Source organism: Equus asinus, chromosome 20 (assembly GCF_041296235.1).
Source record: "Equus asinus isolate D_3611 breed Donkey chromosome 20, EquAss-T2T_v2, whole genome shotgun sequence".
In the NCBI taxonomy this organism is placed as follows: domain Eukaryota; kingdom Metazoa; phylum Chordata; class Mammalia; order Perissodactyla; family Equidae; genus Equus; species Equus asinus.
In genome coordinates this window covers 72,461,555-72,485,651 of record NC_091809.1, presented here as the reverse complement: position 1 = coordinate 72,485,651, position 24,097 = coordinate 72,461,555, and the positions used below count along the sequence as shown (strand labels likewise).

General features: G+C 35.6%; 1 protein-coding gene and 1 long non-coding RNA gene across 3 annotated transcripts in view; one reads left to right on the top strand and one right to left on the bottom strand.

Annotated features, from left to right (window-relative positions):
* The window catches only part of LOC139041121 (uncharacterized), an 80,629-nt gene extending 70,436 nt beyond the window's left edge, over positions 1 to 10,193 (bottom strand). The window contains exon 1 of the long non-coding RNA XR_011495769.1: positions 10,058 to 10,193. This is a non-coding gene — a long non-coding RNA (uncharacterized lncRNA). The remainder of the gene's footprint in view (positions 1 to 10,057) is intronic.
* TMEM135 (transmembrane protein 135) overlaps positions 1 to 24,097 on the top strand; it is a 232,399-nt gene that overhangs the window by 84,238 nt on the left and 124,064 nt on the right. For both annotated transcript variants that reach the window (XM_014868015.3, XM_070490477.1), the window contains one exon: positions 12,400 to 12,465. In XM_014868015.3, the coding sequence (XP_014723501.3) occupies positions 12,400 to 12,465 (66 nt within the window). The remainder of the gene's footprint in view (positions 1 to 12,399; positions 12,466 to 24,097) is intronic.

Below are 24,097 nucleotides of genomic sequence, written 5' to 3'. Positions count from 1 at the left end.
ATTTACTCTTCTTGGATCCCTAAGTCTTCCTATGAGTGTAACATGCAGGCTCTATTTGTCTTATCTGTCCTAGATTATTCATCTCTTGCATTTATTGTTGGCTTTAGTGTTACTGCTCATTTTCTTCTGCTTTGGTCAACCTCTACCTCTGCCTCTAGTTTATGTAAATTTAAGATGACATCTGTATCTAAAGCATGTAAATATCCTTCCTAAAAATTTTTTCATTAGGATAGTACCCAGCTTTTTCCTAATGGTTTGTGGGAACTAAATTACCGATTAATTGAGAACTGCTTTGGGGAGGGAGACAGGTGTGCATTCTTTTTTAAAAACAGCTTTATGTTTAATGGATGTCACCTGTTTTAAGTACACAGTTGGATGAGTTTTGACAGATGTTTATAGTCGTGTGACTACAACCATAATCAAGATATAGAATATTTCTCTCTTCCCTAAGAAGTCCCTCTTCCTCCTTTGCAGTCAGTTCACTTCCCCATGTCCCAGCCCCCAAGCAATGAATAACCTACTGTGACTGTAATTTTGGCTTTTCTGCAATTCATATAAATGGGCGTATGTTTTCATTTCTCTTGGGTAGATACTTAAGGATAGAATTGCTGGGACTTATGGGAAGTGTATGTTTAGCTTTATAGGAAACTACCCAACTGTTTTCCAAAGTGACTGTATATTTTTGTATTCCCACCAGCAACGTATGAGAGTTCCAGTAGCTCCATATTCCTGCTATCACTTGGTATTGTCAATTTTTTTACTTTTAGCCATTCTGGTACGTGTGTAGTGGTATCTCATTGTGCTTTTTTTTTTTTTGAGGAAGATTAGCCCTGAGCTAACATCTGTCGCCAATCTTCCTCTTTTTGCTGAGGAAGACTGGCCCTGAGCTAACATCCATGCCCATCTTCTTCTACTTTATATGTGGGACACCTACCACAACATGGCCTGCCAAGTGGTGCCACGTCCACACCTGGGATCCGAACTGGCGAACCCTGGGCTGCTGAAGCGGAACGTGTGCACTTAACAGCTGTGCCACTGGGCCAGCCCCTCATTGTGCTTTTAATTTGCATTTCCCTAAAGATTAATGATATTGAACACCTTTTTGCCTGTTCATATATATATATATGTGTGTGTGTATGTATGTATATGTGTGTGTATATATATACATGAATGTATATACATATGCAGTATATACATATATATGAATATTTATGCATATGTGTATGTATCTTTTTTCCTTTTTGAGGAAGCATCTTTTGGAATTTTTTGCTCATTTTAATTTTTTTGGTTGTGTGTCTTATTTTTGAGCTGTAAGAGCTATTTATTCTGCATGCAAGTGCTTTGTCAGATGTATATTGGTAGCTATTTTCCGTTGAGTCTGTAGCTTACTTTTTAATTTTCTCAGTTGAATCTTTCAAAGAGCAAAAGGCTTTTAATTTTGATGAAACACATTTTATTAGTTTATTGTTATCTGATTCTGTGTAACAAACCACTCAAAATTTAGTGGCTAAAAATAGCAATCGTATTTACTTTGCATGCATCTGCAGTCTGGAAAGGGCTGGCCCAGAATAGCCCATTACTGTTCTACTTGACATCGGCTGGTGCAGCTTGAAAGCTAAGGGCTGGGATCATATGAACACTCATTCACATGAATGGCGCCTGGGCTGGGAGAACTTGGCTAGCTGTGTGTTCAGATAGCGGCTCTCTCTCTCTGTTTCTATGTAGGTTTTGTAGGATGGTGCTTTCAAGGTAGTTGGAGTTCTTACATGGTGTCTTGGGGCTCCAAAGGCACGTGTTCAAAGAAAGTGTGACTGCCAGGCAGAAGTTACTTTGCCTTTTATGATTGGGCCTTAAAATCAGCATCACTTCTGCCTCATTATGTTTCAGTTACGGTTACAAAGGTCGTTTCGAAGGTCCCAGGTTCAAGAAGAGGAAACATATGACATATGGAGGAGAGTCAGTTTCACATTTTCAGAAGCACATGTGGGATAGGATGTATATTGGTGTGGCCATCTTTGGATAGTACAATCTGCCATAATGAACTTTTTCTTTAATTTTTTCTTTTTCTTCTCTTTTTTTTCCCCTGTGTAACATAGCTTTGCCTAAATGAAGATTATCAAGTGTTTCTTTCCAGTATTTCCTCTAAAAGTTTTATAGGTTGAGCTTGAACATTTAAGTCTGTGTTCTATTTTGCGTTAGTTTTTGTGTGTGGAGTGAAGTGTGGGTCAAGGTTCATATATTTCTGTTAGGAAATTCAATTGTTTCAGCTCCACTGGTTGAGAAGAGTACTCTTTTCCCATGTACCTTGATATCTTTGTAGAAAATCAACTGAACACACAGTGTAGGTCTATTTCTGGATTCTAGCCTTACGCTGATACCACACTGTATTGATTACTGAAGCCTTACGATTAATCTTCAAATCATGTAGGATAAGTCTGTCAGCTTTGTTATTTTTTAACATTGTTTTGGCTATTTTGTGCTTTTAACATTTCAATATAAATTTTATAGTCAGATTGTCAATTTCTACAGAAATGCCAGGATTTGGCCTATAAGCCATAGTTTGATGATCTCTGGTCTAAAGAAATCCATTCCTTTTATGATGAATGTTTGGCAATGTAAAGTGCTTTCTTTCCTTTTTTTTTTTTAAAGACTGGCACCTGAGCTAACTTCTGTTGCCAATCCTTTTTTTTTCCTTCTCCCCAAAGCTCCCCAGTACCTAGTCGTATATTCTATTTGTAGGCCCCTCTGGCTTCTCTGTGTGGGATGCCACCTCAGCATGGCTTGATGAACGGTGCTAGGTCCGCGCCCAGGATCAAAGCTGGCGAAACACCTGGGCCAACACCTGCTGGGAAACACCTGCTGAAGTGAAGCATGTGAACGCAACCACTCAGCCACGGGGCTGGTCCCTAAACTGCTATTTCTTAGCATGTGGGATTACTCCGTGTCAGTTTTTTGTTTGTGATGAGGAAAATGTTACCTTCGACCTTCTAGGCTGAAATAAACATTAGAATTCAATCTATGTAACCATAATGTTTTACCTCTCCAGAAAACTGTCTAGAGTTTCTACCAGGTGTCTTTCAGTTGTCTCTGTAATAGTCAGATGATATTATTGTAGTATGAAGATTAATCTCTAAGCATATCACATGGAGATGCATTAAGTTTATCATGTATTTCTGAGTTTCCTACTAGATTATAAATTTATGTTGGGGATGGTGAAACTTCATCTTGGCTTCAAAGTAGAGCCAAAATGCGCTCATTCACTACATATGTACTACGTATGTACTTTGTTATGAGGAAAAGGTGTTATTAGAAAGCAAAAATTTTATGTGCATTAATAAATATTATTCCAAGGGTAGCTTTTGGAGAGTTGATGTGAGGTTATTTTTTAAATTTAATTTTCACCTTGCATAATTGGCACACAGAAGAAAGGGTATGTCCATGTCATCTAATATTCAGAGCATTTATTGAGATCACTGGGATATGAATACAAATAAAAGCTATTCTCTGTTTCCGAAGTAAATGTGGTTCAGAAAGCAAAATACATTTGTAATGTATGCTATTGTAGAAATATTTATATTTAGGAGGAACATTTATTCTTTACCATGAGGGGGCAGGGAAAGCATAGTAGAAGAATTCTGAATTGAATCTTGAAATTATGTTTTTTAATGTAACCTCGCAATCTCTGTCTTTTAATTGATGTGTTTAGATTAGGAGTCAGCAAACTACAGCCCACTGTCTGCTTTTTAAATGAAGTTTTATTGGAGCCATGTCTGTTCATTGATTTATTGTCTCTGGTTGCTTTCATGCTGCAATGACAGACCTTGTAGAGCCTGAAAAGCCTAAAATATTTATTATTTGTCCTTTTGCAGTAAAGTTTGCTGACTTGTGATTTAGATCATTTATGTTTAATGTAATTGCTTATATTGTTTGAAATAGGTGCACTATCTTTTTACTTTTTTGTTGCCTCTGTTTTGCTTCTTTCTTCCTCTTTTCTTTCATTCCTTGGTTTGTGAATATTTTTTACTGTTCCATTTAAATTTCTCTGTTAGACTTTTGGCTATATCTCTATGCATTATTTTTTTAGTGGTTCGTTTAGTGATCATAATATACATGCTTTATCTTTTACAGTCTACTTAGAATTAATATTTTACCACTTCAACTAAAATGTAGAAGGCTTACAACCACACAGCCCTCTTTATCCTCCCCACTTATGTTACAGTTCTTGTATATATTAGGTCTGTATACCTTGAAAATTTCATCAATGTTATTTTTCAGCAGTCATTTATATGTTAAAGATCTTAAAAGAATGAATACAAGCCTTTACATTTACTCAAATTTTTACCATTTTCTTGCTTTTATTTCATTCGTGAAGTTTCAGGTTTCCCTCTAGGATTGTTTCTCTTCTACCTATAGAAATTTCTTTAGCAGTTCTGCTGGTGGCAGATTCTCTTAGTCTCTTTCACATGAGAATGTCTTTATTTTGCTTTCATTCCTGAAGGATGTTTTTGCTGGATACAGAATTCTGGGTTTCTAGTTTTTTTGTTTTGGAGCTTTAAAGATGTTCTTTCTTCTTGCTTCCGTGGTTTCTGCTGCCAAACCTATAATTATTCTAATAGTTGTTCCACTATATGTAATATGTATGGTTTTTTTTTTCTATTTTCAAGATTTTTTTCTTTTTATTTGGAATTCAGCATTTTGTTTATAATGTGTCTAGGTGTGGTTTTCTTTGAGCATATCTTACTTGGGGTTCCTCAGCTTGAATCTGTAAAAGTATGTCTTTCACCAAGTTTGGGAAATGTTCAGCTATTATTTCTTCAGACGTTCTCTCTGTATCAGTGTGTTTTTTTCTCTTTCTGGATCTCTGTTAATACAATTGCTAGATGTTTTGCTATTCTCCAACAAGTGTATGGGGCTCTTTTCTTTTCTTTTTTTAATCTTTTTTTCTCTCTGTTCTCTAGAATGGATAATTTCTATTGATTTATCTTCAAGTTCGCTGATTCTTTCCTCTTTCATCTTCTTTCTGTTCTGAGCCCCATCCACTGAATTTTTTATTTCAGATATTATATATTTCAGTTCCAAAGCTTCCAGGTTTTTTTAGTTTCCATTTCTCTGCCGAGAACTTTTCTTTCCATTCGTAGTATGTTTAACCTTACCTCATGGAACACAGTTAGAATAGTTGCTTTATAGACCTTGTCTTGTAATTTCAACATCTGATTGTTTTTCATTTGAGAAGTGGTTACAGATTTTTTGTTCTTTGCAGATTGGGTAATTTTGGATTGATCTTAGATGTTTTGAATATCATGTTGTGGAACTCTGGATCCTGTTAAAATCCTCTAGAGAGTGTTTTGTTGTTGTGTTTTTAGTGGTAGTAAGTAGTCTCAACTGTTAGATTCAGACTGCAAGTTAGGTTTCATCTTCAGTGGGCAGTGGTTACAGTGTCAGTTCTGTGTTCGAGGCCTTTTCTATGCTACTTTGGGTCTTTCCCATCTATGTGCCACTCATGGGTCATTCTAGGACTTGAGTGGTGGTTTTACTTGTAGCTTTGCTCTCAAAGCCTTTGCTTTGCTGCTTGGGTCTGTTCTGTGCATGTGCTGATTATGCGTGAGCCCTGTGCTTGTGCCAGTTCAAAACACAGATTTAGTTAGGGGAATCTCCTTTTCTAGCTCTTCCTTTCTGGAATTGTTCTCCCCCGCCCCCCACCCCCCATATTCTCTGTCTCATTGGGCCTTGTTTTTCTAGTCCTGTGCCCAGAAAGACTGTTTCTATCAGGGTTTTAACTGCCTGCACTACTGTTAAATGGCTACGTCCGGTCAACAGGGCCTGCCATTGGGACAAAGTGGCTGAAAAAAACAGTGAAGATTCTTCTTTTCTTCTTTGGGCTACAGAAGTCTCCTTTCCGTATGACTTTGGCGAAAAAACCAGAATTCCTTTTCCACTTTTAACTACCTGCACTGTTGCTGCTTCATCTTATAACTGGGGCCTATCTAGGGGCAGAGTCAATAGAAAAAAGAGACAGAAAATCCTCCAACAACCAGGAATTAATTCCCTACATTTTCTGGCTCACTTGGACCTCTCTTCCCTGTTTTCTGGCCAGAAAGATAGAGTTTCTCTCAGAGGTTTTGCTCCCTGTGCTGCAGCTGCTGCAGTGCATGGGCCCTGAAGTTATGAATTATAATTAGTGAGCTGGAAAAGGGTTGGGCTGTAGGCAGCTGCCTGGAGAGAAGAGTGAGATGGTTTGGGGATATCACAAAGGTCTTGGTTGCTATGCTAATGCATTTGTGTATTTTGAATACATACATATTATTAGATTTGTATCATGCACTGCTTCTTTTGTGAGAAGCGTATAGCTAATGCTCAGTCTTCCTATTTTTTATTTTGTATTTTTATCATCATAAGGAAGGAAAGCAGCTGGTGCTTGAAAGCCTCAGTATTTAAATCTTTTTTCTTCTATGGCCAGGATAAACAGCTGGGGAATGAATTTTGCATATGATTTCGGAAGACTTTTGCTAAATTAATCTTCTTGAAGTAATGTAAGTTTTCTGTTTTTTTTGGTTGTCTTGTCAAGAATTTTAGCATGAATAAATGGTCGTATGGCATAATGTGCTAATTATGGTTGACTGTTTTATATAGTACATTTTTAATTGCCATCTGATGCAATTTTTAGTGGCAATCTGATGACTATTTTATAAGATAGAATTGGAATTCAGTATTTTCTTTGAGATAATAATAATACAATTATCATTTATTGAGCACTTACAGCTTTTCTTGAGTTATGTACCATTGTTATTGTTATTTTGCTAATGATGAGGTTGAGCTCAAAGAAGTGAAGTTGCTTGTGTGAGATCACACCTCTTACACATGGCGAAGCTAGAATTTGAACTCAGCAGTCTGCTTCTAAAACCTACTTTCTTCATCTTTCTGCTATCTTGTTATATATTGCGTGAGGTGCTAGGAATACATAAATACATTATAATTCATGTCCTCAGGACCTCACTGTTTAGTTGGTGAAGCAGAACAATACAGAGAGAGTCATAAAACAGGACTGCTGTGACTCTTTGACATAGACTTTTGTTTTTCATATTCACAACTGTGATTAAGGCTCATTCATTCATGGTCTTTTATTAGTGCATTCCTTATTTTTACATTTGAAAAATCAAAATTAGTATTTCTCAAACATCTTTTCTTCTCAAGAAGTGCTGTCTTAAATTAGACCTTGGATTTATTATTTTACATTTATCTAGCTCTTTACAGAGCTTTTCACATATGTTAACACCTGTACTGACCACCACACGAAGACAGATGGATATTAGCTATCACCTTTTTACGGAAGGCCAGAGCTTAGAGAGTTTAAGTGACCTGCCTAAGGTTGTCCAGATAGTAAATACTAGTGGAAATAAGATAACCAGAATTCTAGTTGCTTGACTAATAGGAAATAAATATCTGCTAAATACAACTTTTGTATTAATATTTATAAACTGCCTGTTAAATTACCCCATTGTAGTCTCTGTAATATGATGCTTTAAAGTTGTTATAATCATACTGCTTTTCAGGGTAAAGAATATGAAATATATATTTCTTCTTGTTAATTTTACTTATTTTGTGTTGGTTTAATAAATTAAAAAGTATTGCACTGTAAGAGCATGAGTCTGTACTGAATTTTTATTTTTTTCGCTTTGGGAGCTACTCAGTGTAGTACTGCATGTATTATAACATTTTATGTTATTTCACAATTCTGTTTTAAATCTGTTTTATCTTTTAGTGTAACAAAATTATTACTTTTTCTAACTTTGTATTTTTATTATTACCAAACAGTATATGTGCATAGTAGAAAGTTAAAAATAAAGAAAAACACCCAGAGGTTACTACTGTTATCACCTCACTGTACATGCTGGATCTTTTTTGATTTGCACACATACACACACAAACACAGGAATCCAATCCATAACTTTGCATTTATTACATCTAGATTTCGTGTCTCCTGTGTCTTTTTTCTAACACTCTTCTTGAAAGCAGTATCTCTTGATAACCTATTTTTGAACAAGGACCTATAGATGATTATTTTCCCTGCCACTGACAGAAAATGTTTGAAAATCTTTTTAGTATTAGTCATTTTAGTTGTTATCAAAACTCAAGGAGAGGGAAATTTCAATGAAGAATTTTCTGGTGGTAAATTTACCAATGCTGAGAATTAGCCCTGTATCTCATTGCTTTTGACACTTGTTAGTTGTTGTTTGGGTACAAGTAAATTAAAAGCAGTCTCTTCAGTAGAAGTCAAAAGAATGTTGTGCACTCCAGTGCTTCCCTATGGAATCAAAGGAAGCTGAGCTGAATTGACACAACGCTGTTAGAATGAGACATCCTTAAAAATGTTGGCGGGAAGAGCTGATGAAATAAATCAATTTAGTTGGAAACAAAAGATTGAATTTGGTATTCTTCTCCTGGAGAAAGTGCAGAAAAAGAATTAGATCTTCAAACTGCGTTGGGTTTTTGAGACACGAAAAAGTAAGTAGTTTGATCTGGTTTAGACAGGTTGTTGCATACTTCATCCCAAATGCTTGCTGCCTCTGCCTATCCCCTTTTGCTCTTCAAATATATCTAGTAACTAACCTGACCTAGATGAGTACTGTTGATCACATCACTAGATTATAATCTGGTTTTTTTTGGGTATGTGGATAACCCCATCACTCCCCCTAAATGGCCTATTTTAACTCTCTCAGTGAATTATGAATTGGAATTTTATTCGTATTGTGCTTCAATCACAAAATTTAGCGGTGTTTGCCCTGAAAGTTTTTTATTTTCTTACTTAGCATGTAGACATTAACGCCCCACCCCCTTTTTTGGGTGGGGGTGTGTGTAGGAATGTTCAAAAGATGGCTATTCCTCATTTAAAAAATGTTAGAAAAATTTTGCTTTTATTTGTAAATTACATGCTGTATTTTACCAAAACAGTTGAATTAATCCATTTAGTCCTTATCCTTTCTAGCCTTGCTCACTTTTCTTTGACAGTTCCGAAACCATGAATCCCTCTAGCTTTCTGATCCCGTAACTATGTGGATTTGTAACAACAAAGATTTATGATTTTCAACCTTAGCTGGGCTTTTATGATTGCTTGGCAGTTCTGTGTTCCATTCCCTTATGTTTTCCTTTTACGTGTGTTACATAGTCTCCTCCTGTCCCTAAGTCAGTGTCTTTGTCGTTCTTGGAAGATTATCCTGAATCCTAACTGAGAGAGGGAGAGGGGTTGGATAAGAGGAGAGAGAGAGGAGGAGGGAGAGAGAGGGAAAACACTTACTGTATTTGCACCTTCTCCCTTTTACCATGGCTAACAGATGGCTGTGTGCTTTTGGTCCTGTCTCTTCTACAGGAATCTCTTTCAAGCACTATCCATTTTCCTTCCCGTGTCTGTAACTTGTTCCACCTTACTGACCACTACTACTTAGCCAATAAAAACCTGTTTAAATCTCTTCTATCCTAAAAATATCCTGTTATCAACTTTCTCTCATCTCTGCTCTTTCTAGCAACAACTCCATCTCATTCCTTACCTTTATTGTCAAACTTTTTGAAAGAGTTTACTCATACTTTGACTTTGTACCCTCGTATTCAGTCCTCAACTCTTTTCTTATATGCACTACTCTGTTAGAATTGTAAAGTATTTGATCTCTTTGCAAAATTGCACACTATTGATACCTACTCCATTAAAAGTTAAAAAAGAAGTTTGATCAAGGATTTACATGTAGTTTAAACAATGAAATAGTATGCTGCGAAGCTAGCAGAAAAAGAGTAGTACTCTTTTTCCACCTCTTCCAATGCCTGATTTCCACAACCCAAAGGCAACCACTTGCAACCCTTTCCTTATTTCTTCTGATATTTAATTCCTTATATCTGAATTACATGTTTACACTGCTGTTTATATTACACTGATGTTGTCCGCAGCCACAAAGTGCAAGGAATGACAGGTACTGCCAAGGCTACTTGATTGTTTAAGCAGTCAGAGTTTATTGATAAAGCGGAACAGAACGAGGAGCGAGGAAGCAAAGAACAACAAATCAGTACTTACAACATCCACACCACAATCAGCCCGGGAGGTCCCAATAGTCTGTATGGCGGGCGGGAGTGCCGATTGTCCGGGTCTGAGGCAGAGTGTCCTCTCCTCCGGGAGACTCCCAGTTGTTCTCTGCTTGTGAGTCCCTTTTATTCTCATGTTATCTGGGTTCTGACTCAGGGTTTCAGACATTTGGATCCTTTGAATTATTTCTTCTTATTCCCATGGATGGGATGTTTCTATCTTTTTGTTCCCACGGATGGGATGTTTCTCTAGTCCAGTCAGGTGCCTGTCGGGGTGGCCAGCCCAGACAAGGAACATGACGCCAGACATTTTCTTATTAACTTGTGCCTTGGGGCCAGGGCTGGAGTGGCCGTCTCCAGCTCTGAGCCCAGACACAGTCTTTCATGTAGGCCCTAGATCCCAGTGTCCCTGGAAGGCGGGGAAGTCAGTGAACTCTGTACAACTGATGACACTGATTTTGTACACATACGTCAGTTTCCTTCAGTTTTCCATCCCTCTCACCCTTTGGATTTCTTTAGATGTGCATTCAGTTTTTAAACTTAAAATTCTTTTCTTTGTTGTTCATATACTGTTTCTTAAACCTGATGTTTAGTAGAGTACCCTTTGACTTATATTTTTGATTATTGAAGGTTGGTAAGGCATTCCTCTTATGCCAGGTTAAAAACTAAAACCACGTACTGAACAGAAGTTCATACTGTTCAGTATGGACAGTTGATACTGAACTGAACTTGTATCCTCTCTTTTCTCATCTATACTCTCATGCAATCTTTTTCTCTCAGCCTCACTGGCCATCTTACTCGTCTTTGAACAAGCCAAGCCTGATCTTATCTACTGGCCTTTGTACTTCCTGCTCCTTCTGACTGGAATACCCCTATTGTGCACTGAATGTTTGTGTTCCCCCAAAGTTCGTGTCAAAACCCTGCCTCCCAGTGTGATGCTATTAGGGAGGTGGGGCCTTTGGGAAGTAATTAGGGTTAGATGAGGAGTCCTCATGAGTGGGGTTACTGCCCTTATAAGAGTACAGAGAGAGCTTGCATTTCTTTGCTGTCCACCATATTAGGATACAACAAGACAGCCATCTAGGAACCAGGAAGCAGGTCCTCACCAGACAGGGAATCCCAAAGCTTTTCCCTAGTTTTCTTCTAAGTGTTGTTTTATAGTTTTACCTCTTACATTTAGGTCTTTGAATCCCTTTTGAGTTACTTTTTGTATGTGATGTAGGGTAAGGGTCTAGCTTCATTCTTTTGCATGTGGAAACCTAGTTTTCCCAGTATCATTTGTAAAAAAAGATTGTCCTTTCCTCATTGAATGGTCTTGATACCCTTATTGAGTATCATTAGACTGTGTATACAAGGGTTTATTTTTGGGCACTCTTTTCTATTTCATTGGCCTATATGTCTATTTTTATGACAGTACCACACTGTTTATTTGCTGTAGCTTTGAAGTAAGTTTTGAAATCAGGAAGTGTGAGTCCTCCAACTTTGTTCCTCTTTTTCAAGATTGTTTTGGCTATTTGGAGTCCTTTGGGTTCCATACGAATTTTAGGATGAATTTTTGTATTTCTGTAAAAAAGTCATTGGGATTTCGATAGGAAACGTTTTGAATTTATAGATCCTTTTGGGTAGTATCAACATCTTAACAATATTAAGCCTTCCACTTCATGAACACAGAGTGTCTTTCCGTTTATTTATGTATTCTTTAATCTCTTTCAGCAGTGTCTTGTAGTTTTCAGTGAACAAGTCTTGCTTCTTTGGTTAAGTTTATTCCTAAGTATTTATCTTATTTATTTACTTTTTTGATGCTATCATAAATAGAATTCTTAATTTCCTTTTAGGATTGTTCATTGTTAGTATATAGAAAGCAGTAAGTCTTTTTGGGTGTTGTTTAATATGTGACTTCACTGAATTACTTCATTTTCTGTCAGTATTTCAGAAGCAGTCAAGTGATTTGAACTGAACTCAAATGGAAATTCAAAATCAGAGTAAATGATAGTTTCTGAATTGAATTCGAGGACTAAATTTTTATTTAATCTTTGTTAATTAAACTAAGATTTAAACTTAAGTATACTAATTTGAAACTAAAGACCTGGAAGAATACCAGCAGATCAAAATAATCTTTGAAACAATTCAGTTAGGGCTCTTGATAACATTAAAAGGTTCTGAAAATGATATTTCTGGAGTATAAAGTACAGTTTGTAGCTTTTATTATGCCTTATTGATGCTTCTGTAGAAGTTGCTGGAAATGTAGTATTGAATGTTTTTTACATTTTGAGGGTGGGATATATAGTTGAGTACAGATTATAGATGATATATTTTTGCTTTTTTCATTCACAGGCCACGGAAACACTATTTAGAATGGGTGTAGCAAGAGGAACCATCACAACGTTAAGAAATGGAGAGGTAAGATGAGAATTTTGACATAATTATTAGTTCTTAATTCATAGAAAACAAAATGTGGTGAATTCTATGACGCTTTATATAACAAATTGAGAAATACCTGATGTACGTAATATTGAGTGAATCTGCCCTACAAATCTGTTTTAGTTCAGTCATATTGGAACTAGATCTTGGGTTGAAAATAAATTGCTGAGCCCTTTAATCTTAGGCTACCAATTGCTTTTACTCTTAAAAGAAAATGACATTTAATAATTTCTGCACACATATATATCTCTCTCTATATTTAATGACAATAATCCCATGCTTTTTTATTTATTCCTATTTTATGTTCTACAGATCTGATACTTCTTTCTTAGGATAAAATAATTTGAAATGTTGACATTTATCACAGAGAGAGAGAAGGGGGTATGGAGAGAGAGAGAGAGATGGAATTTATTCTGCGCTTTCTTATAGTTGAGGCTCAAGGTACAGATTCTAAGTTTTGATTCTAAATGGTCCTACTAATTCCTAAAAAAAAACCATCCTACCACCTGAAATAAATTTTAGTTCTAAAATTATTACCAGGTTAATTACCACTCTGTCTGCTTTTTCGTTATTCACTGTCTCACTAAGACATACTTAGGTGGAGGTTGAATATAATGTCACATCTCCATATTCCTTTTTCTATTCTACTAGCAAATACTTAAGGATAAAATGTAGCACTCCTTATTCTGGAATTAAGTTCTGTGTTGTTTAATGTAATATTTATATTTCAATAACCTAAATATTTAATAGTGGAAGCGAGTGAATATCTAAAGAGTTAACTGAAATTGTATCATTGTATGTCTATAAAATTTGTCGATTGATATATCTGCTTGTTAAGTGAAAATGTTCAATCATTTGGAAATCATATCTTAAATGTTTAATTGTATATTGGCAAATCACTTTGGTATTAATTTGTAATATATATTCTGTCCAAGAAAAAGTTAATTGATCCCTTTGCATTCTCAACAAACTGCAGTATGTGGTGCCATTTGAGAAAAGAAAACATTCTCATTAATAAAGTCAGACATATTTCTCTGCTTGGAATGTATCAAAATGAATTTCAGATTTTTGTAATTACTGTATATTTTCTCATGGAGGGGTAATGACCTTTTGAATTTTATCTTCTGTTATGAGAAAGTTGGGGAAATGTATGCAAGACAGTTTTATAAGTGATCTTCTGAGCATATCAACACATACTAGATATGTGCATATTTTACATAATGGACAGGAAGTAGTTAAAGCAGCTGGCTTTGGATCCATTTCTCCCCCACTTACTGGGGATTGTTACAGGTGACTAATTTGGTTATCAGGTATTTATGTTGGACAGGGTTTTTAAGCACTCTCTGACCTTCCATTTCTAAAATGAGGTTAAAACTGTAAGATGCACATTTTTTCCCCTGAAAATGAATGTGTCTTCTAATTAATGACACCTCATAGTCACCATTTACTATTTTTCACATTTTAACAATTCTCAAATTATGAGGTATCTTATAAGTCTATAATATTTTAGAGTTGAGAAATTATGGTAATATTTTGTAGTTTAAAAAAATACAGAGTGACATATATTAAGTATTCAGTAAATGGTAGCTATGACAGGCCACAAATTAGTTTTAATTTAATTATTTGACTTTGGGAAGTAGAGAATTAAGACAAAACAAAACAGAGATATAATTGAATATGTGTATATACAAGTTGCATAGGTTTTTGGAGATGGTGGACTAAGCGATATGGGCATAGATGATATAATGGTTCCTCCCTTTAGAGGATCTTACTCTCTGGTCGAGGAAGTGATTGCATCAATATGAAAAAAAATTGGGAAAGAGTAGAAATGCTTAATTTAGGTTGAGCCTAGAAATATCTAGAGTCCAGATTCCACTTGGATTGTGCTAAATTTTACTATCAAGTCAATAATAGAGAATTCATTTGGAAGTAGGAGATAAACTAAAAGACTAACAATTTAATGGATTATTTAAAACACAAGCTGAAATCACCATATTTATCGTATTGGAAAATTTATGATATGCTAAGGGAGGAGAGTGGCAAGGAGTTTACTTGTCCTAGGGCATTTAAAAAATTGTTCCAGGCCATTACTATGAAAATATGTGTTAATCAGGAATTAATAAGTAACCCCATGATAATGATAGCAGGTAGGAGGAATAAAGACTGGTATATCCAAATTGCAAAAATATCAGTCTTTGAGCAAATTTATCTGGCTGCACGATGACACAACTTTGCTTGTCTGCTCTTCCCTGTGTTCCAACAATAAGCCTACATTTTGTCTACCTATTGGATATTTCTGCTTGGATGTTTTAAGAAATGTTGAGACCAGAAAACATGGTTCCTTTCTCTGAAAGTAACATAGCTTTTGAAGGAGTTTGAAACTTACTTTATAAATTATAATGAATCACTGGAAGATTTAAGTAAAGGAGTGAGTGATGCATTATCTTTTTTCATCTTCATCACAATTCTGCAAGGGAGAAATTTTATGCTCATCTTGTAGATGAACTCAGGCTCAGAGAAGTTAAACATTTTGCCTGTGATCAAACAGCTAGGAAATGAGAGAGCTAGAATTTGAACCTCGGTCTGACTCCAAAACCCATTCATTCTGCTATTTAGTATAATCTCCCTCAATGTAATTGACTGGTTAGATTACAGTTTACTAATCATTCAATTTTCCTATAGTTTGCCAGTTGGAAAATAGCATCGTAGCTAAGAACTATGAGATTATGTAATCAGCTATGATTTTTGTTATGCTTTCTAATTATCACTGTTATCTTTTCATGTGTGTAGAGAAATGTATGGCTTAAGATAACTGGAAAAAAATACTGAACCTTCCCAATTCTGTTTTGTCACTGAATGCCTAACCATATTAATGTGTTTTTTGTACAGTCCTGTATATAGACTAGGTGGACTTTTGTATCTTGATTAAATTACATGAGCTAGAAAGCAGGTAATTTTTCTGGGTAGAATTTTTTTAAACGTCTTTCTTTATTTAGGGGGCTAATTTGTAAAATTATCACTATCAATGAATAGTTATTGAATGTGCTTGGCTCAAGAATTATACCTTAGGAAGGATGTGATCCTGTTTGCAGGCTTCTGGGTTATTTATGTGTAGGGTGAAATAAGTACTTTGTTAAAAGATAAAATTACTCTCTTAAATTTATATATTTTAAAAATTATCTACTGTTCTTTTACATAACTTGAGACACAAGTAAGCTAGGAATTGGTGTTTTTTCCTTAGATTATTCTTAATTCAAAGTTTTAAAAGAGAATAAAATTTAGCAACTTTTTACTATAGGAGGGTAGGATTTCAAACTCTTAAGTTGTGATTAAGTCCTTTACCTTCTGTTTATCAGCTGACACTGTATGTCCAGTTCTTACAGTAATGATAAGGAATCACTGAGAGTGTGTAATGAAGAAGCTGAGTGACTTCCTGTAGCCAGTGAGTCGATTCATCTGTTGTAGTCTATTGAGTCTTTTAAATGTTGTGATTTTCTAAAATATCGGGCATGTCTATTTTCCTTTTTTCAAAAAGTTTAATTTTTCATATCTGTGTCTTTAGCATTACATTTGGAATTTTGGAGAGATTCATGAGTGGAAGGAGAAATAATCCTTGCCTGTTCATTCAGCAAGTATTTATTGAGCACCTTCTGTGTTCCTGGCATAGATGCCTGTGATCCATCAGTGGGCAAAACAGACCAGTGTCCTTGACCCTGGGGAGCTTATATTCTAGCCCATTAGTAACTTATGCTCCAGTTATGGAATTTGGAAAAGAAGAATGTACAAAGCAACTAGGAAGTAATTACAATTACAAAGCTTTAAAAGAAGGGATAAGCAAGTATATGGTTTAAAACTACAAGTATTTTAAATAATGAAAGAAGAAACAAGTAATGAGAGTAGGGTTAGGTTAGTTCAGAAGATTTCTTAGGAAGCACATTTGAAACTGGGCCTTGAAGAAATTTATGAGCATTATTGAAGGAGAAGAGGTCAAAAGGCCTTGCCAGTTAGGAGAAACACTATAAAAAGGGGCATAGTTGAGAGTTAAGGAGAGGTATCTTGATATAGAAGCACAAAGGAAAGGGGAGGTGGGTGTGGTGTTGAAGGGAAGGAACATTTATTGAGCGCCTTTTCCAGGCACTTTATAGCGATTCAGCTCATTTATATATCAAAACAACTTTCCATTTTAGATCCTATCAGCATTCTTTCCAAAAGAGATATTTGAGATTCAAGAAAGAGTAGTGTTTTTTTTTTTAAATCACATTTTCCTGAGAATTTGCTATATGAATGCTTATTGTATTAATTAAGCTTGTGGTAGAATCAAGAATTAGTACTGTATCTCGCTCCCAAGTGGAGTAGCCAGCCTTGTGTGGTGGAAAGGGCACTCACTAGTCTGCCTGCCGGTAGACCTGGATTCTCTTCCGGGCTTTCCTGGCTATGTGATCTTGGACAATTTCCTTAACTTCCTACAACTTCAGATTCATACTTTAGAAGAAGAGTTGATTAAATGATTGTTAAGGTCCTGTAGAGCTTTTAACATTTTCTGCTTCTAGGCAACTTTGTCTGCCCTTTCTTTTCTGTGGTTCTCAACCTTGACTGTACATGAGAATTGCTCACGGAGCTCTGTAAAACTATAAGTGCTTGGCCTCTACATCCCAAGACTTTTGTCCATCAGGTCCAGCTTAGGGCTCCAGCATCTGTATTTATTAAAATGTCCACTGATTTTAATGCTTACCTACTGTTGTAAACTACTCTTTTAGAGAAGTAGTTTTCTATGTATATCTTTTTTGAACTCAAGGAACGTGCAATTTGGGTAAGATAAAACAGATAAAGAAATAGCAAAAAAATTTGAAGTGCATTTAAAGATTTTTGTGTATAAAGTAGAACACAGTAGCATGGTTTGTTGCTGTTTTGGAAAGACGGATATGGGATTTGACTCAGTATCTACTTTTGTTTTATGTAACTGCATGGTATTAGGTATTCTGCATGTGTTTTTGGAATGGAAACCTTTTTTGCCTTCCTGGAGCATGCTTTAAATAAGTAACATAGAATATTTAGTTTTACTGTGGTTGCTGCGGTGCGGCTAGGAGCTCTTTGTTATGAATTTCTGTTTCTTCAGGTTTAGTACTTGCCTAACACATAATATAAGGATCTCAGTATATGTCTGATGAACAAGTAATAGATTTATTTAAAAAGAACTTATGTGGCAAATATTACTTTGATTTAATTGACTCTCAGTTTAAGATAAATACAGCCATAAATATCTTTATAGGTTTATATGTATGCATATAATTACTAAGGCTATATTATGTCAAAATTATGAAGTTTATAATACAATGATATGTTTTTGACATTAAATTTTTAATAAGTTAAGGAATATTTGAAGTACTGAAATTTACATTCTTGATAATTACTCTTATTCACAAAGTTAATTGATGCTCAGATATTAAGATACATTTCTATTATTGAAATTATGTTAAAAATTATATTCAATTTAATATAATACTTTAAGTATTTTCTTTTCTTTTTGAATGTGAATTCTTTATATAAGGAAACCTAGAAGTAAATTTTCATACCTTTATATTTTTATAATTGCACCTGTTTTTCTTCATTTTTTTCTTTTTTACTATTTCTCTTTTAATACCACCTCAGGAAATAATGTCTTTAATAAACAAAGTGTTGGTATTTCACATAGTGAAGTCTCTGAGGCCTGGTGCCTACCAGAATGCCAATAACCAGTGGCTTGTAAAGTCTAAGCAAATATTTATTGAGAGCATCTTAAATGCAGATGTGACACGTGACGCTGGAAACAGATCTGGTGTTCCTTCTTTTTCCTAAATATTAATTGAGTGCCAGGCACTATACTCTGTGCTGGGTTTTAACTGTAAATCAAACTAATACAGTTTCTGCTCTCAGGAAGCTTTATAGTCTAGTGGCTAAGTCCATAATTGCCACTTAGGACCTTGACACTCAGTGTCTTCTTCTATAAATGGGGATAAAAGCATCCACTTCCTGCATTACCTTATGAGAAATGAATTAGATAATATGTATAAAGTAGCTAGCACAATGTCTGGCACAAAGTAAGCCTATTAAAATTTAGTCTATGCTAAATTTTTTCTTTAATTAAACATGTTGAGGTATTTTCTATATTAGAGTATATGGAGACCTCTGGATTGTGGTTATTTATAACAGTGTGTGAACTGAGAGTTAGTAATGAAAGACAGACTTTATATATTTTGGGTCCATAGCTATGTTAGTAGTAGTGTTACTGGTACTTTTTTGTTTTTTGAGCAAGATTAGCCCCGAGCTAACATCTGCTGCCAATCTTCCTCTTTTTGCTGAGGAAGACTGGCCCTGAGCGAACGTCCGTGCCCATCTTCCTCTACTTTATACGTGGGATGCCTACCACAGCATGTCTTGCCAAGCGGTGCCATGTCTGCACTGGGGATTTGAACTGGCGAATCCCGGGCTGCCAAAGTGGAATGCACAAACTTAACCTCTGCACCACTGGGCCGTCCCTGTGTTACTGGTACTTTTGAATGATCATTTCCTTCCTATGGGACTCAAGATATTTAGGTCAGCATATATTACCAGTGCCCTCTGCTGTCTTAGTGCCAATAGCTTAGTAACATACAGAATATATGTGTAGCTACAGACTTGAAGTGTACTACTCTATCAAATTCTACTTATCATGATTTTGTTTCTATACATAAAATAAACATAGCAGGGGGAAGTGCAATGGTAGAAAAACTGACATGTACAAATGAACATAAAGAATCTATTAGAAAAACAGGGTAAAGTCATTACGTAGTGAAAACTTAATTCTTCTGATAATTGCAAGTCTTAGTTGGGCAAAAGTCCCACTGAGAACTGAGACACTGGACCTCCCCTGCCAGAAATGCAGACTAAGGCTCAGATGATCCCATGAAGGAAAACTGAATTGTCTCTTCTGCATTGAGACCTCTGACTCTTGTGTGCTATATTTTAACAGGAAGAAAATATTAAGATATTTTACATATGTCCATTGCCACTGAAATATTCTCTTTGTTAACTGGATTTGCTTCCTCACGTATCTCCATATCATCTAAGGAAAAAAGAAAAAGACTACTCTAGAATGTTTCTGAATAACTTTTTTCAAGTCTATTGTTTCTTTCCTCTGTGAGTGATTTCCAAATAGTGTGCTTATTGATAAGCTATACAAATAATCTATTAGAATTTAGCCAAGAAAAGTTATTATAATGTTTTTTTCTTTTAAGCAGCAGGTAGAATATAGCTTGAAAACAAGAAAGCATATGGGAAAAATGGATAGCATCCAGAGAAGGAGAGAAGAAGTAAGTATGGAAAAGGATCTAGACAGACAGGATAAGGCCTAGGGAGTTTTTATAAAAGGGAAGGTATGTACACAGAAGTCCCAAACCTTTCTCTAATGAAGTGGGAAGAAATGAGTTTTGATTACAGAATAGAAAGTTTGGGATAACTGGAGTAGATGGTCATTACTTGAGGGTGATGAAACATTAAAACAGGCTTCAAAGAGGATATGGGATTGCTATCTTGCTCATTTAAAAAAAGTTGTATTTCTTAATAGCCATCAATCTGGATGGTATAGTTATTAAACTGCCAGAGGCAAAAGACTGGTCTAAGTAACATGTTCATATTTTTTTTTCAGTTTTCCAATTCCATGAATCAAAACAGTATGTTATATTTTGGCAGGTGCTTAGAAAATTTAGAATCCGTGCCAGAATCACATCATAAAACATTGAGCTTCAGAACTTGTGTTTTAGTCTCACTGGAATATTTTATCTTTGTCTCTAAATCTGCTTTAAATGGCTTATCATGTTATATGCTGTGGCATTATTTCATACTCCTGGTGAACAAGCAGAGTTTATTTGGAAAATTGTGGTGCAGACAAAGAAGGTCAAAGGCCAAATTGAGGTTTTAAAAATATCAGATCGCAATGTTTAAGCTTGGTGGCCTTGTCTGTACCAACTCTGAATGTGCCTTTCTATACCAAGATAATTATCTTTTGAAATGCCCTTGTTTTCTTCATAATAGTAACGCTGCTTTTGATTTAAATACAAAAATAATTGTGCCATAATTTTGTCCTTAAACAAAACAAACACTATCTGGACAATATCTGGCTAACTATGGAACACTTAGGTTTTATTTTTCAAAAATTGGAAGGGTTCTTAAGATAACATCAGTTTGTTTTGATCCTAATAGGAAGAGCTTTAGGCCAGGAAAACAATTATTTCCACATGGGTAAGGCCAGTCCCAACTACCTCCCCTCCACCAACCACTCACTGAACTTAAACTTGCCTACCTTGGCTATATAGCTAAATGTGGTTGAATGCATTAGAAAATGCTGGCTCTATTTTTAAAATCAAGTCTTGAGATAGATAGAAAATGTTTCTTTGTACAAAGCATACCAAAAGAATTTTGTGTATAATGTTGGGCTGACTTCAGCAGCAAGTAGCTTAAACTTTTAGAATTACCAAAGAAATTTAATTTTAGACACATAGATATGTCCATATATGTAGTTCTTACCATTTTGTTTGTACATCTTTTTTCTTTCTTTTTGACTCTTGGCTGTGTTCTCAGTAGGTGAGTTTGCTATGTAGAGACAAGTGTTGCCTGTGGTAGTTCAGTAGGGATGTGGTAGATCAGAAAAAAGAAGGATTTGTATTAAATGATGTGGTTGGTCTTTCTGGTGATCAGCCTTGATCCTAAAGCTATCACCACGAATCACCTTCGTAGCATAATAGGTACTCCTGTCACTCAGGAAATTCCAAGGATTTTTGAAGATGTGTGCTAGGAACTGGGAACAAAGACCAGATATATTCTTTATTTTAGCGCAATCTATAGATTTGCTTTTTCTAAAAGTTTCACATACACAGAATTATACAATATGCACTTTTTCGTGTCTGACTTCTTTCACTTGGCATGTTTTTGAGGTTCATCCATGTCAGTTTTTCTTTTTTTTTTCATTTTCATGACTGAAGAGTATTCTGTTGCATGGATAATATTTTGTTTATCTATTAACCAGTTAATGAACATTTGGATTGTTTCAAGTTTTTGGCTATTATGAATAATACTTCCATGATCATTTGCATAGAAATCTTTCTCTTGACATATGTTTTAATGTCTCTTTGGTTGATACCTAAGACTGGAATTGCTAAGTCATATAAGTAATTTTTTAAGAAAAAGTGCCTGTACCGTTTTACATTCTCATTGGCAATGGACAAGGGGTCCAGTTTGTCAACGTCTTTGTCAACGTGTGGTATTATCAGTCTTTTTGATTATAGCCATTCTAGAAATATGGTGTGCTATCTCATTGTGGTTGTAATTTGCATTTCCCTAATCAATAATGATGTTGGGCTTCTTTTCATGTACTTATTAGTCATTTGTATATCTTTGATAAAATGTCTATTATAATCTTTTGCCCGTTTTTTGGGTTTGTTTCTCATTATTGAATTGTAGGAGGTGATTTTAAAAAATTCTGGATACATATCTCTTATTAAATATCTGATTTGAAAATATGTTTTCCCTAGTCTGTGGCCTTTCTTTCTATTTTCTAAATAATGCCTTTTGAAAAGAAACAGTTCTAAATTTTGATGAAGTTCAGTTCATTAGTTTCTTTCTTTTTTGGTGTCACATCCAAGAAATCTGTCCCTAACCCAGGATCACAAAGATACTCTCCTATGTTTTCTTCCAGAAGTTTTATAATTTTTGGTTTTACATTTAGATCTGTGATCAGCTTTGAGCTGACTTTTGCATATGCTGTCAGGCAAAGGTTCATCTATTTATTTTGTATATGGTTATCCAATTCTCCCAGCAGCATTTGTTGAAAAAAACTCTCCTTTGCCTTTTGAATTCTCTTGACACCTTTGACAAAAATCAATTGACCATAAATGTTAGGGTTTATCTCTGCAAATTTTGTGGTTCTAGTTCTGCTAAGATGAAGGAAGCACAGTCTGTCTTTCTCTCCCACTGATTACAACTCAAAACTCTGAACAGAATACATAAAGCAACCATCTGCAATCTCTAAAGAGTAAATAATGGCAGGAGGTTTGGGGAAGGAGGACAAAACTGGAAGTTGACTGATACCAGTGAGTTTCCTCTTCCCTGCCACCCACCATCCATCTTTGATCTCCTGGCTTGGGCTCCAGGGACTGCCCAGTTATTCTTAACCTACACAGTGGATCCAGGCAGAACAGCTCTATGAGAAACCCCCTCTTCCAGTGTTTATGGTCAAAGAACTGGAAAAGTGGGCCCCCAAATGAAGGAGACTGTGCAGAAAATCACCATTTTCTTTTAATATTTTGTATTTTGTTTTTATTCTTCTAGTGGGACTGCAGGCAGGCTCCAGTCATGAGACTGTCCTCTAGCATCAGTGGCAGTAGTAGCAGTGGGAGTTGTGCAGCCATTTAAAACTCTGAAAGATATCTTTCTCTTTGACCAGAGAAACTGGAAAAAGAGACTCCTATAGTCCAAAGAGAGTGGAGAGAATATTTGTTAGTTTCTGCTCTCTTTTCTTGCTGCTTCAGCTCTGAGGTAGATGAAGTTACAGGAAATGTGCGATGGTATGAGGAGGCAAAGAAAAACACCAAAAACTAGTATAGGCAGAGGATCAAGAAAAGGGGCCTGGGAGTCAAGAGTATGGGGGAAAATCAAGAGAGGCAGGAGGTCAAGAAAAAGATGACCTAAATCTGTGTATGAAGTCTGAAACTCACCCCTGAGGTGAGCATGGAGCATATGTGTGGAACCTACTATTTGGGGAAGCATAATACAAGCTGTGAGAATTGATCTATAGCGTAGACCACTGTGCTTAGGTTGCACACATGGGGATAGACTGAAGAGCACTGAAAAGACTTGGGAAACTGAAAATGATATTGAAACCACAGCCCACAGAAGGTGGGTTGGGACTCGTGGTTGGAACCTATCAGGGTTGATTGCCTACAACAACAAGAAAACCGCAATGAAAACAACAACAAATCAGTTCTCCAGAGGAGGGAGAGCCATTAACGTGACCAAGAGTGCCATAATACAAGTCTCTAGGATACAATCCAAAATTATTTGACATACCAAGAACTAGGGAAATCATAGCCAATTGTAGGGAAAACAACAAACAACAGATGCCAACCGTGAGATGACCTTGATGTTGGAATTATAATAAGAAGTTCTCAGGGCAGCTATTATAACTCTGCAAACACTTCTGAGATGAATGGAAAGGTTGAAGTTCTCAGCAAAGAAAAAGAAACCATAAAAAGAACCAAATTGAAATTTTAGAACAGAAAATTAAAATAACTCAAATATTAACATTAAATATTAAAATAACTAAAAATTCACTAAATGAGTTCAATAGCAGAGTAGAGAAGACAGAGGAAACAAAAGTGAAGTTGAAGAAAGTTCATTAGTAGTTGTACAGTCTGAACAACAAAAAGACTGAAAAAGTGAACAGAGCTTAAGGACCTGAAGGACAATAGCAAAGGTCTAACATTTGTATCATAAGTGTCCAGAAGACAAGACAAAGAGATTTATGCAGAAAAAATATTTGAAGAAGTAATGGCTGAAAACATTCAAGTTTGGTGAAAGACATACATTTATGCATTCATAA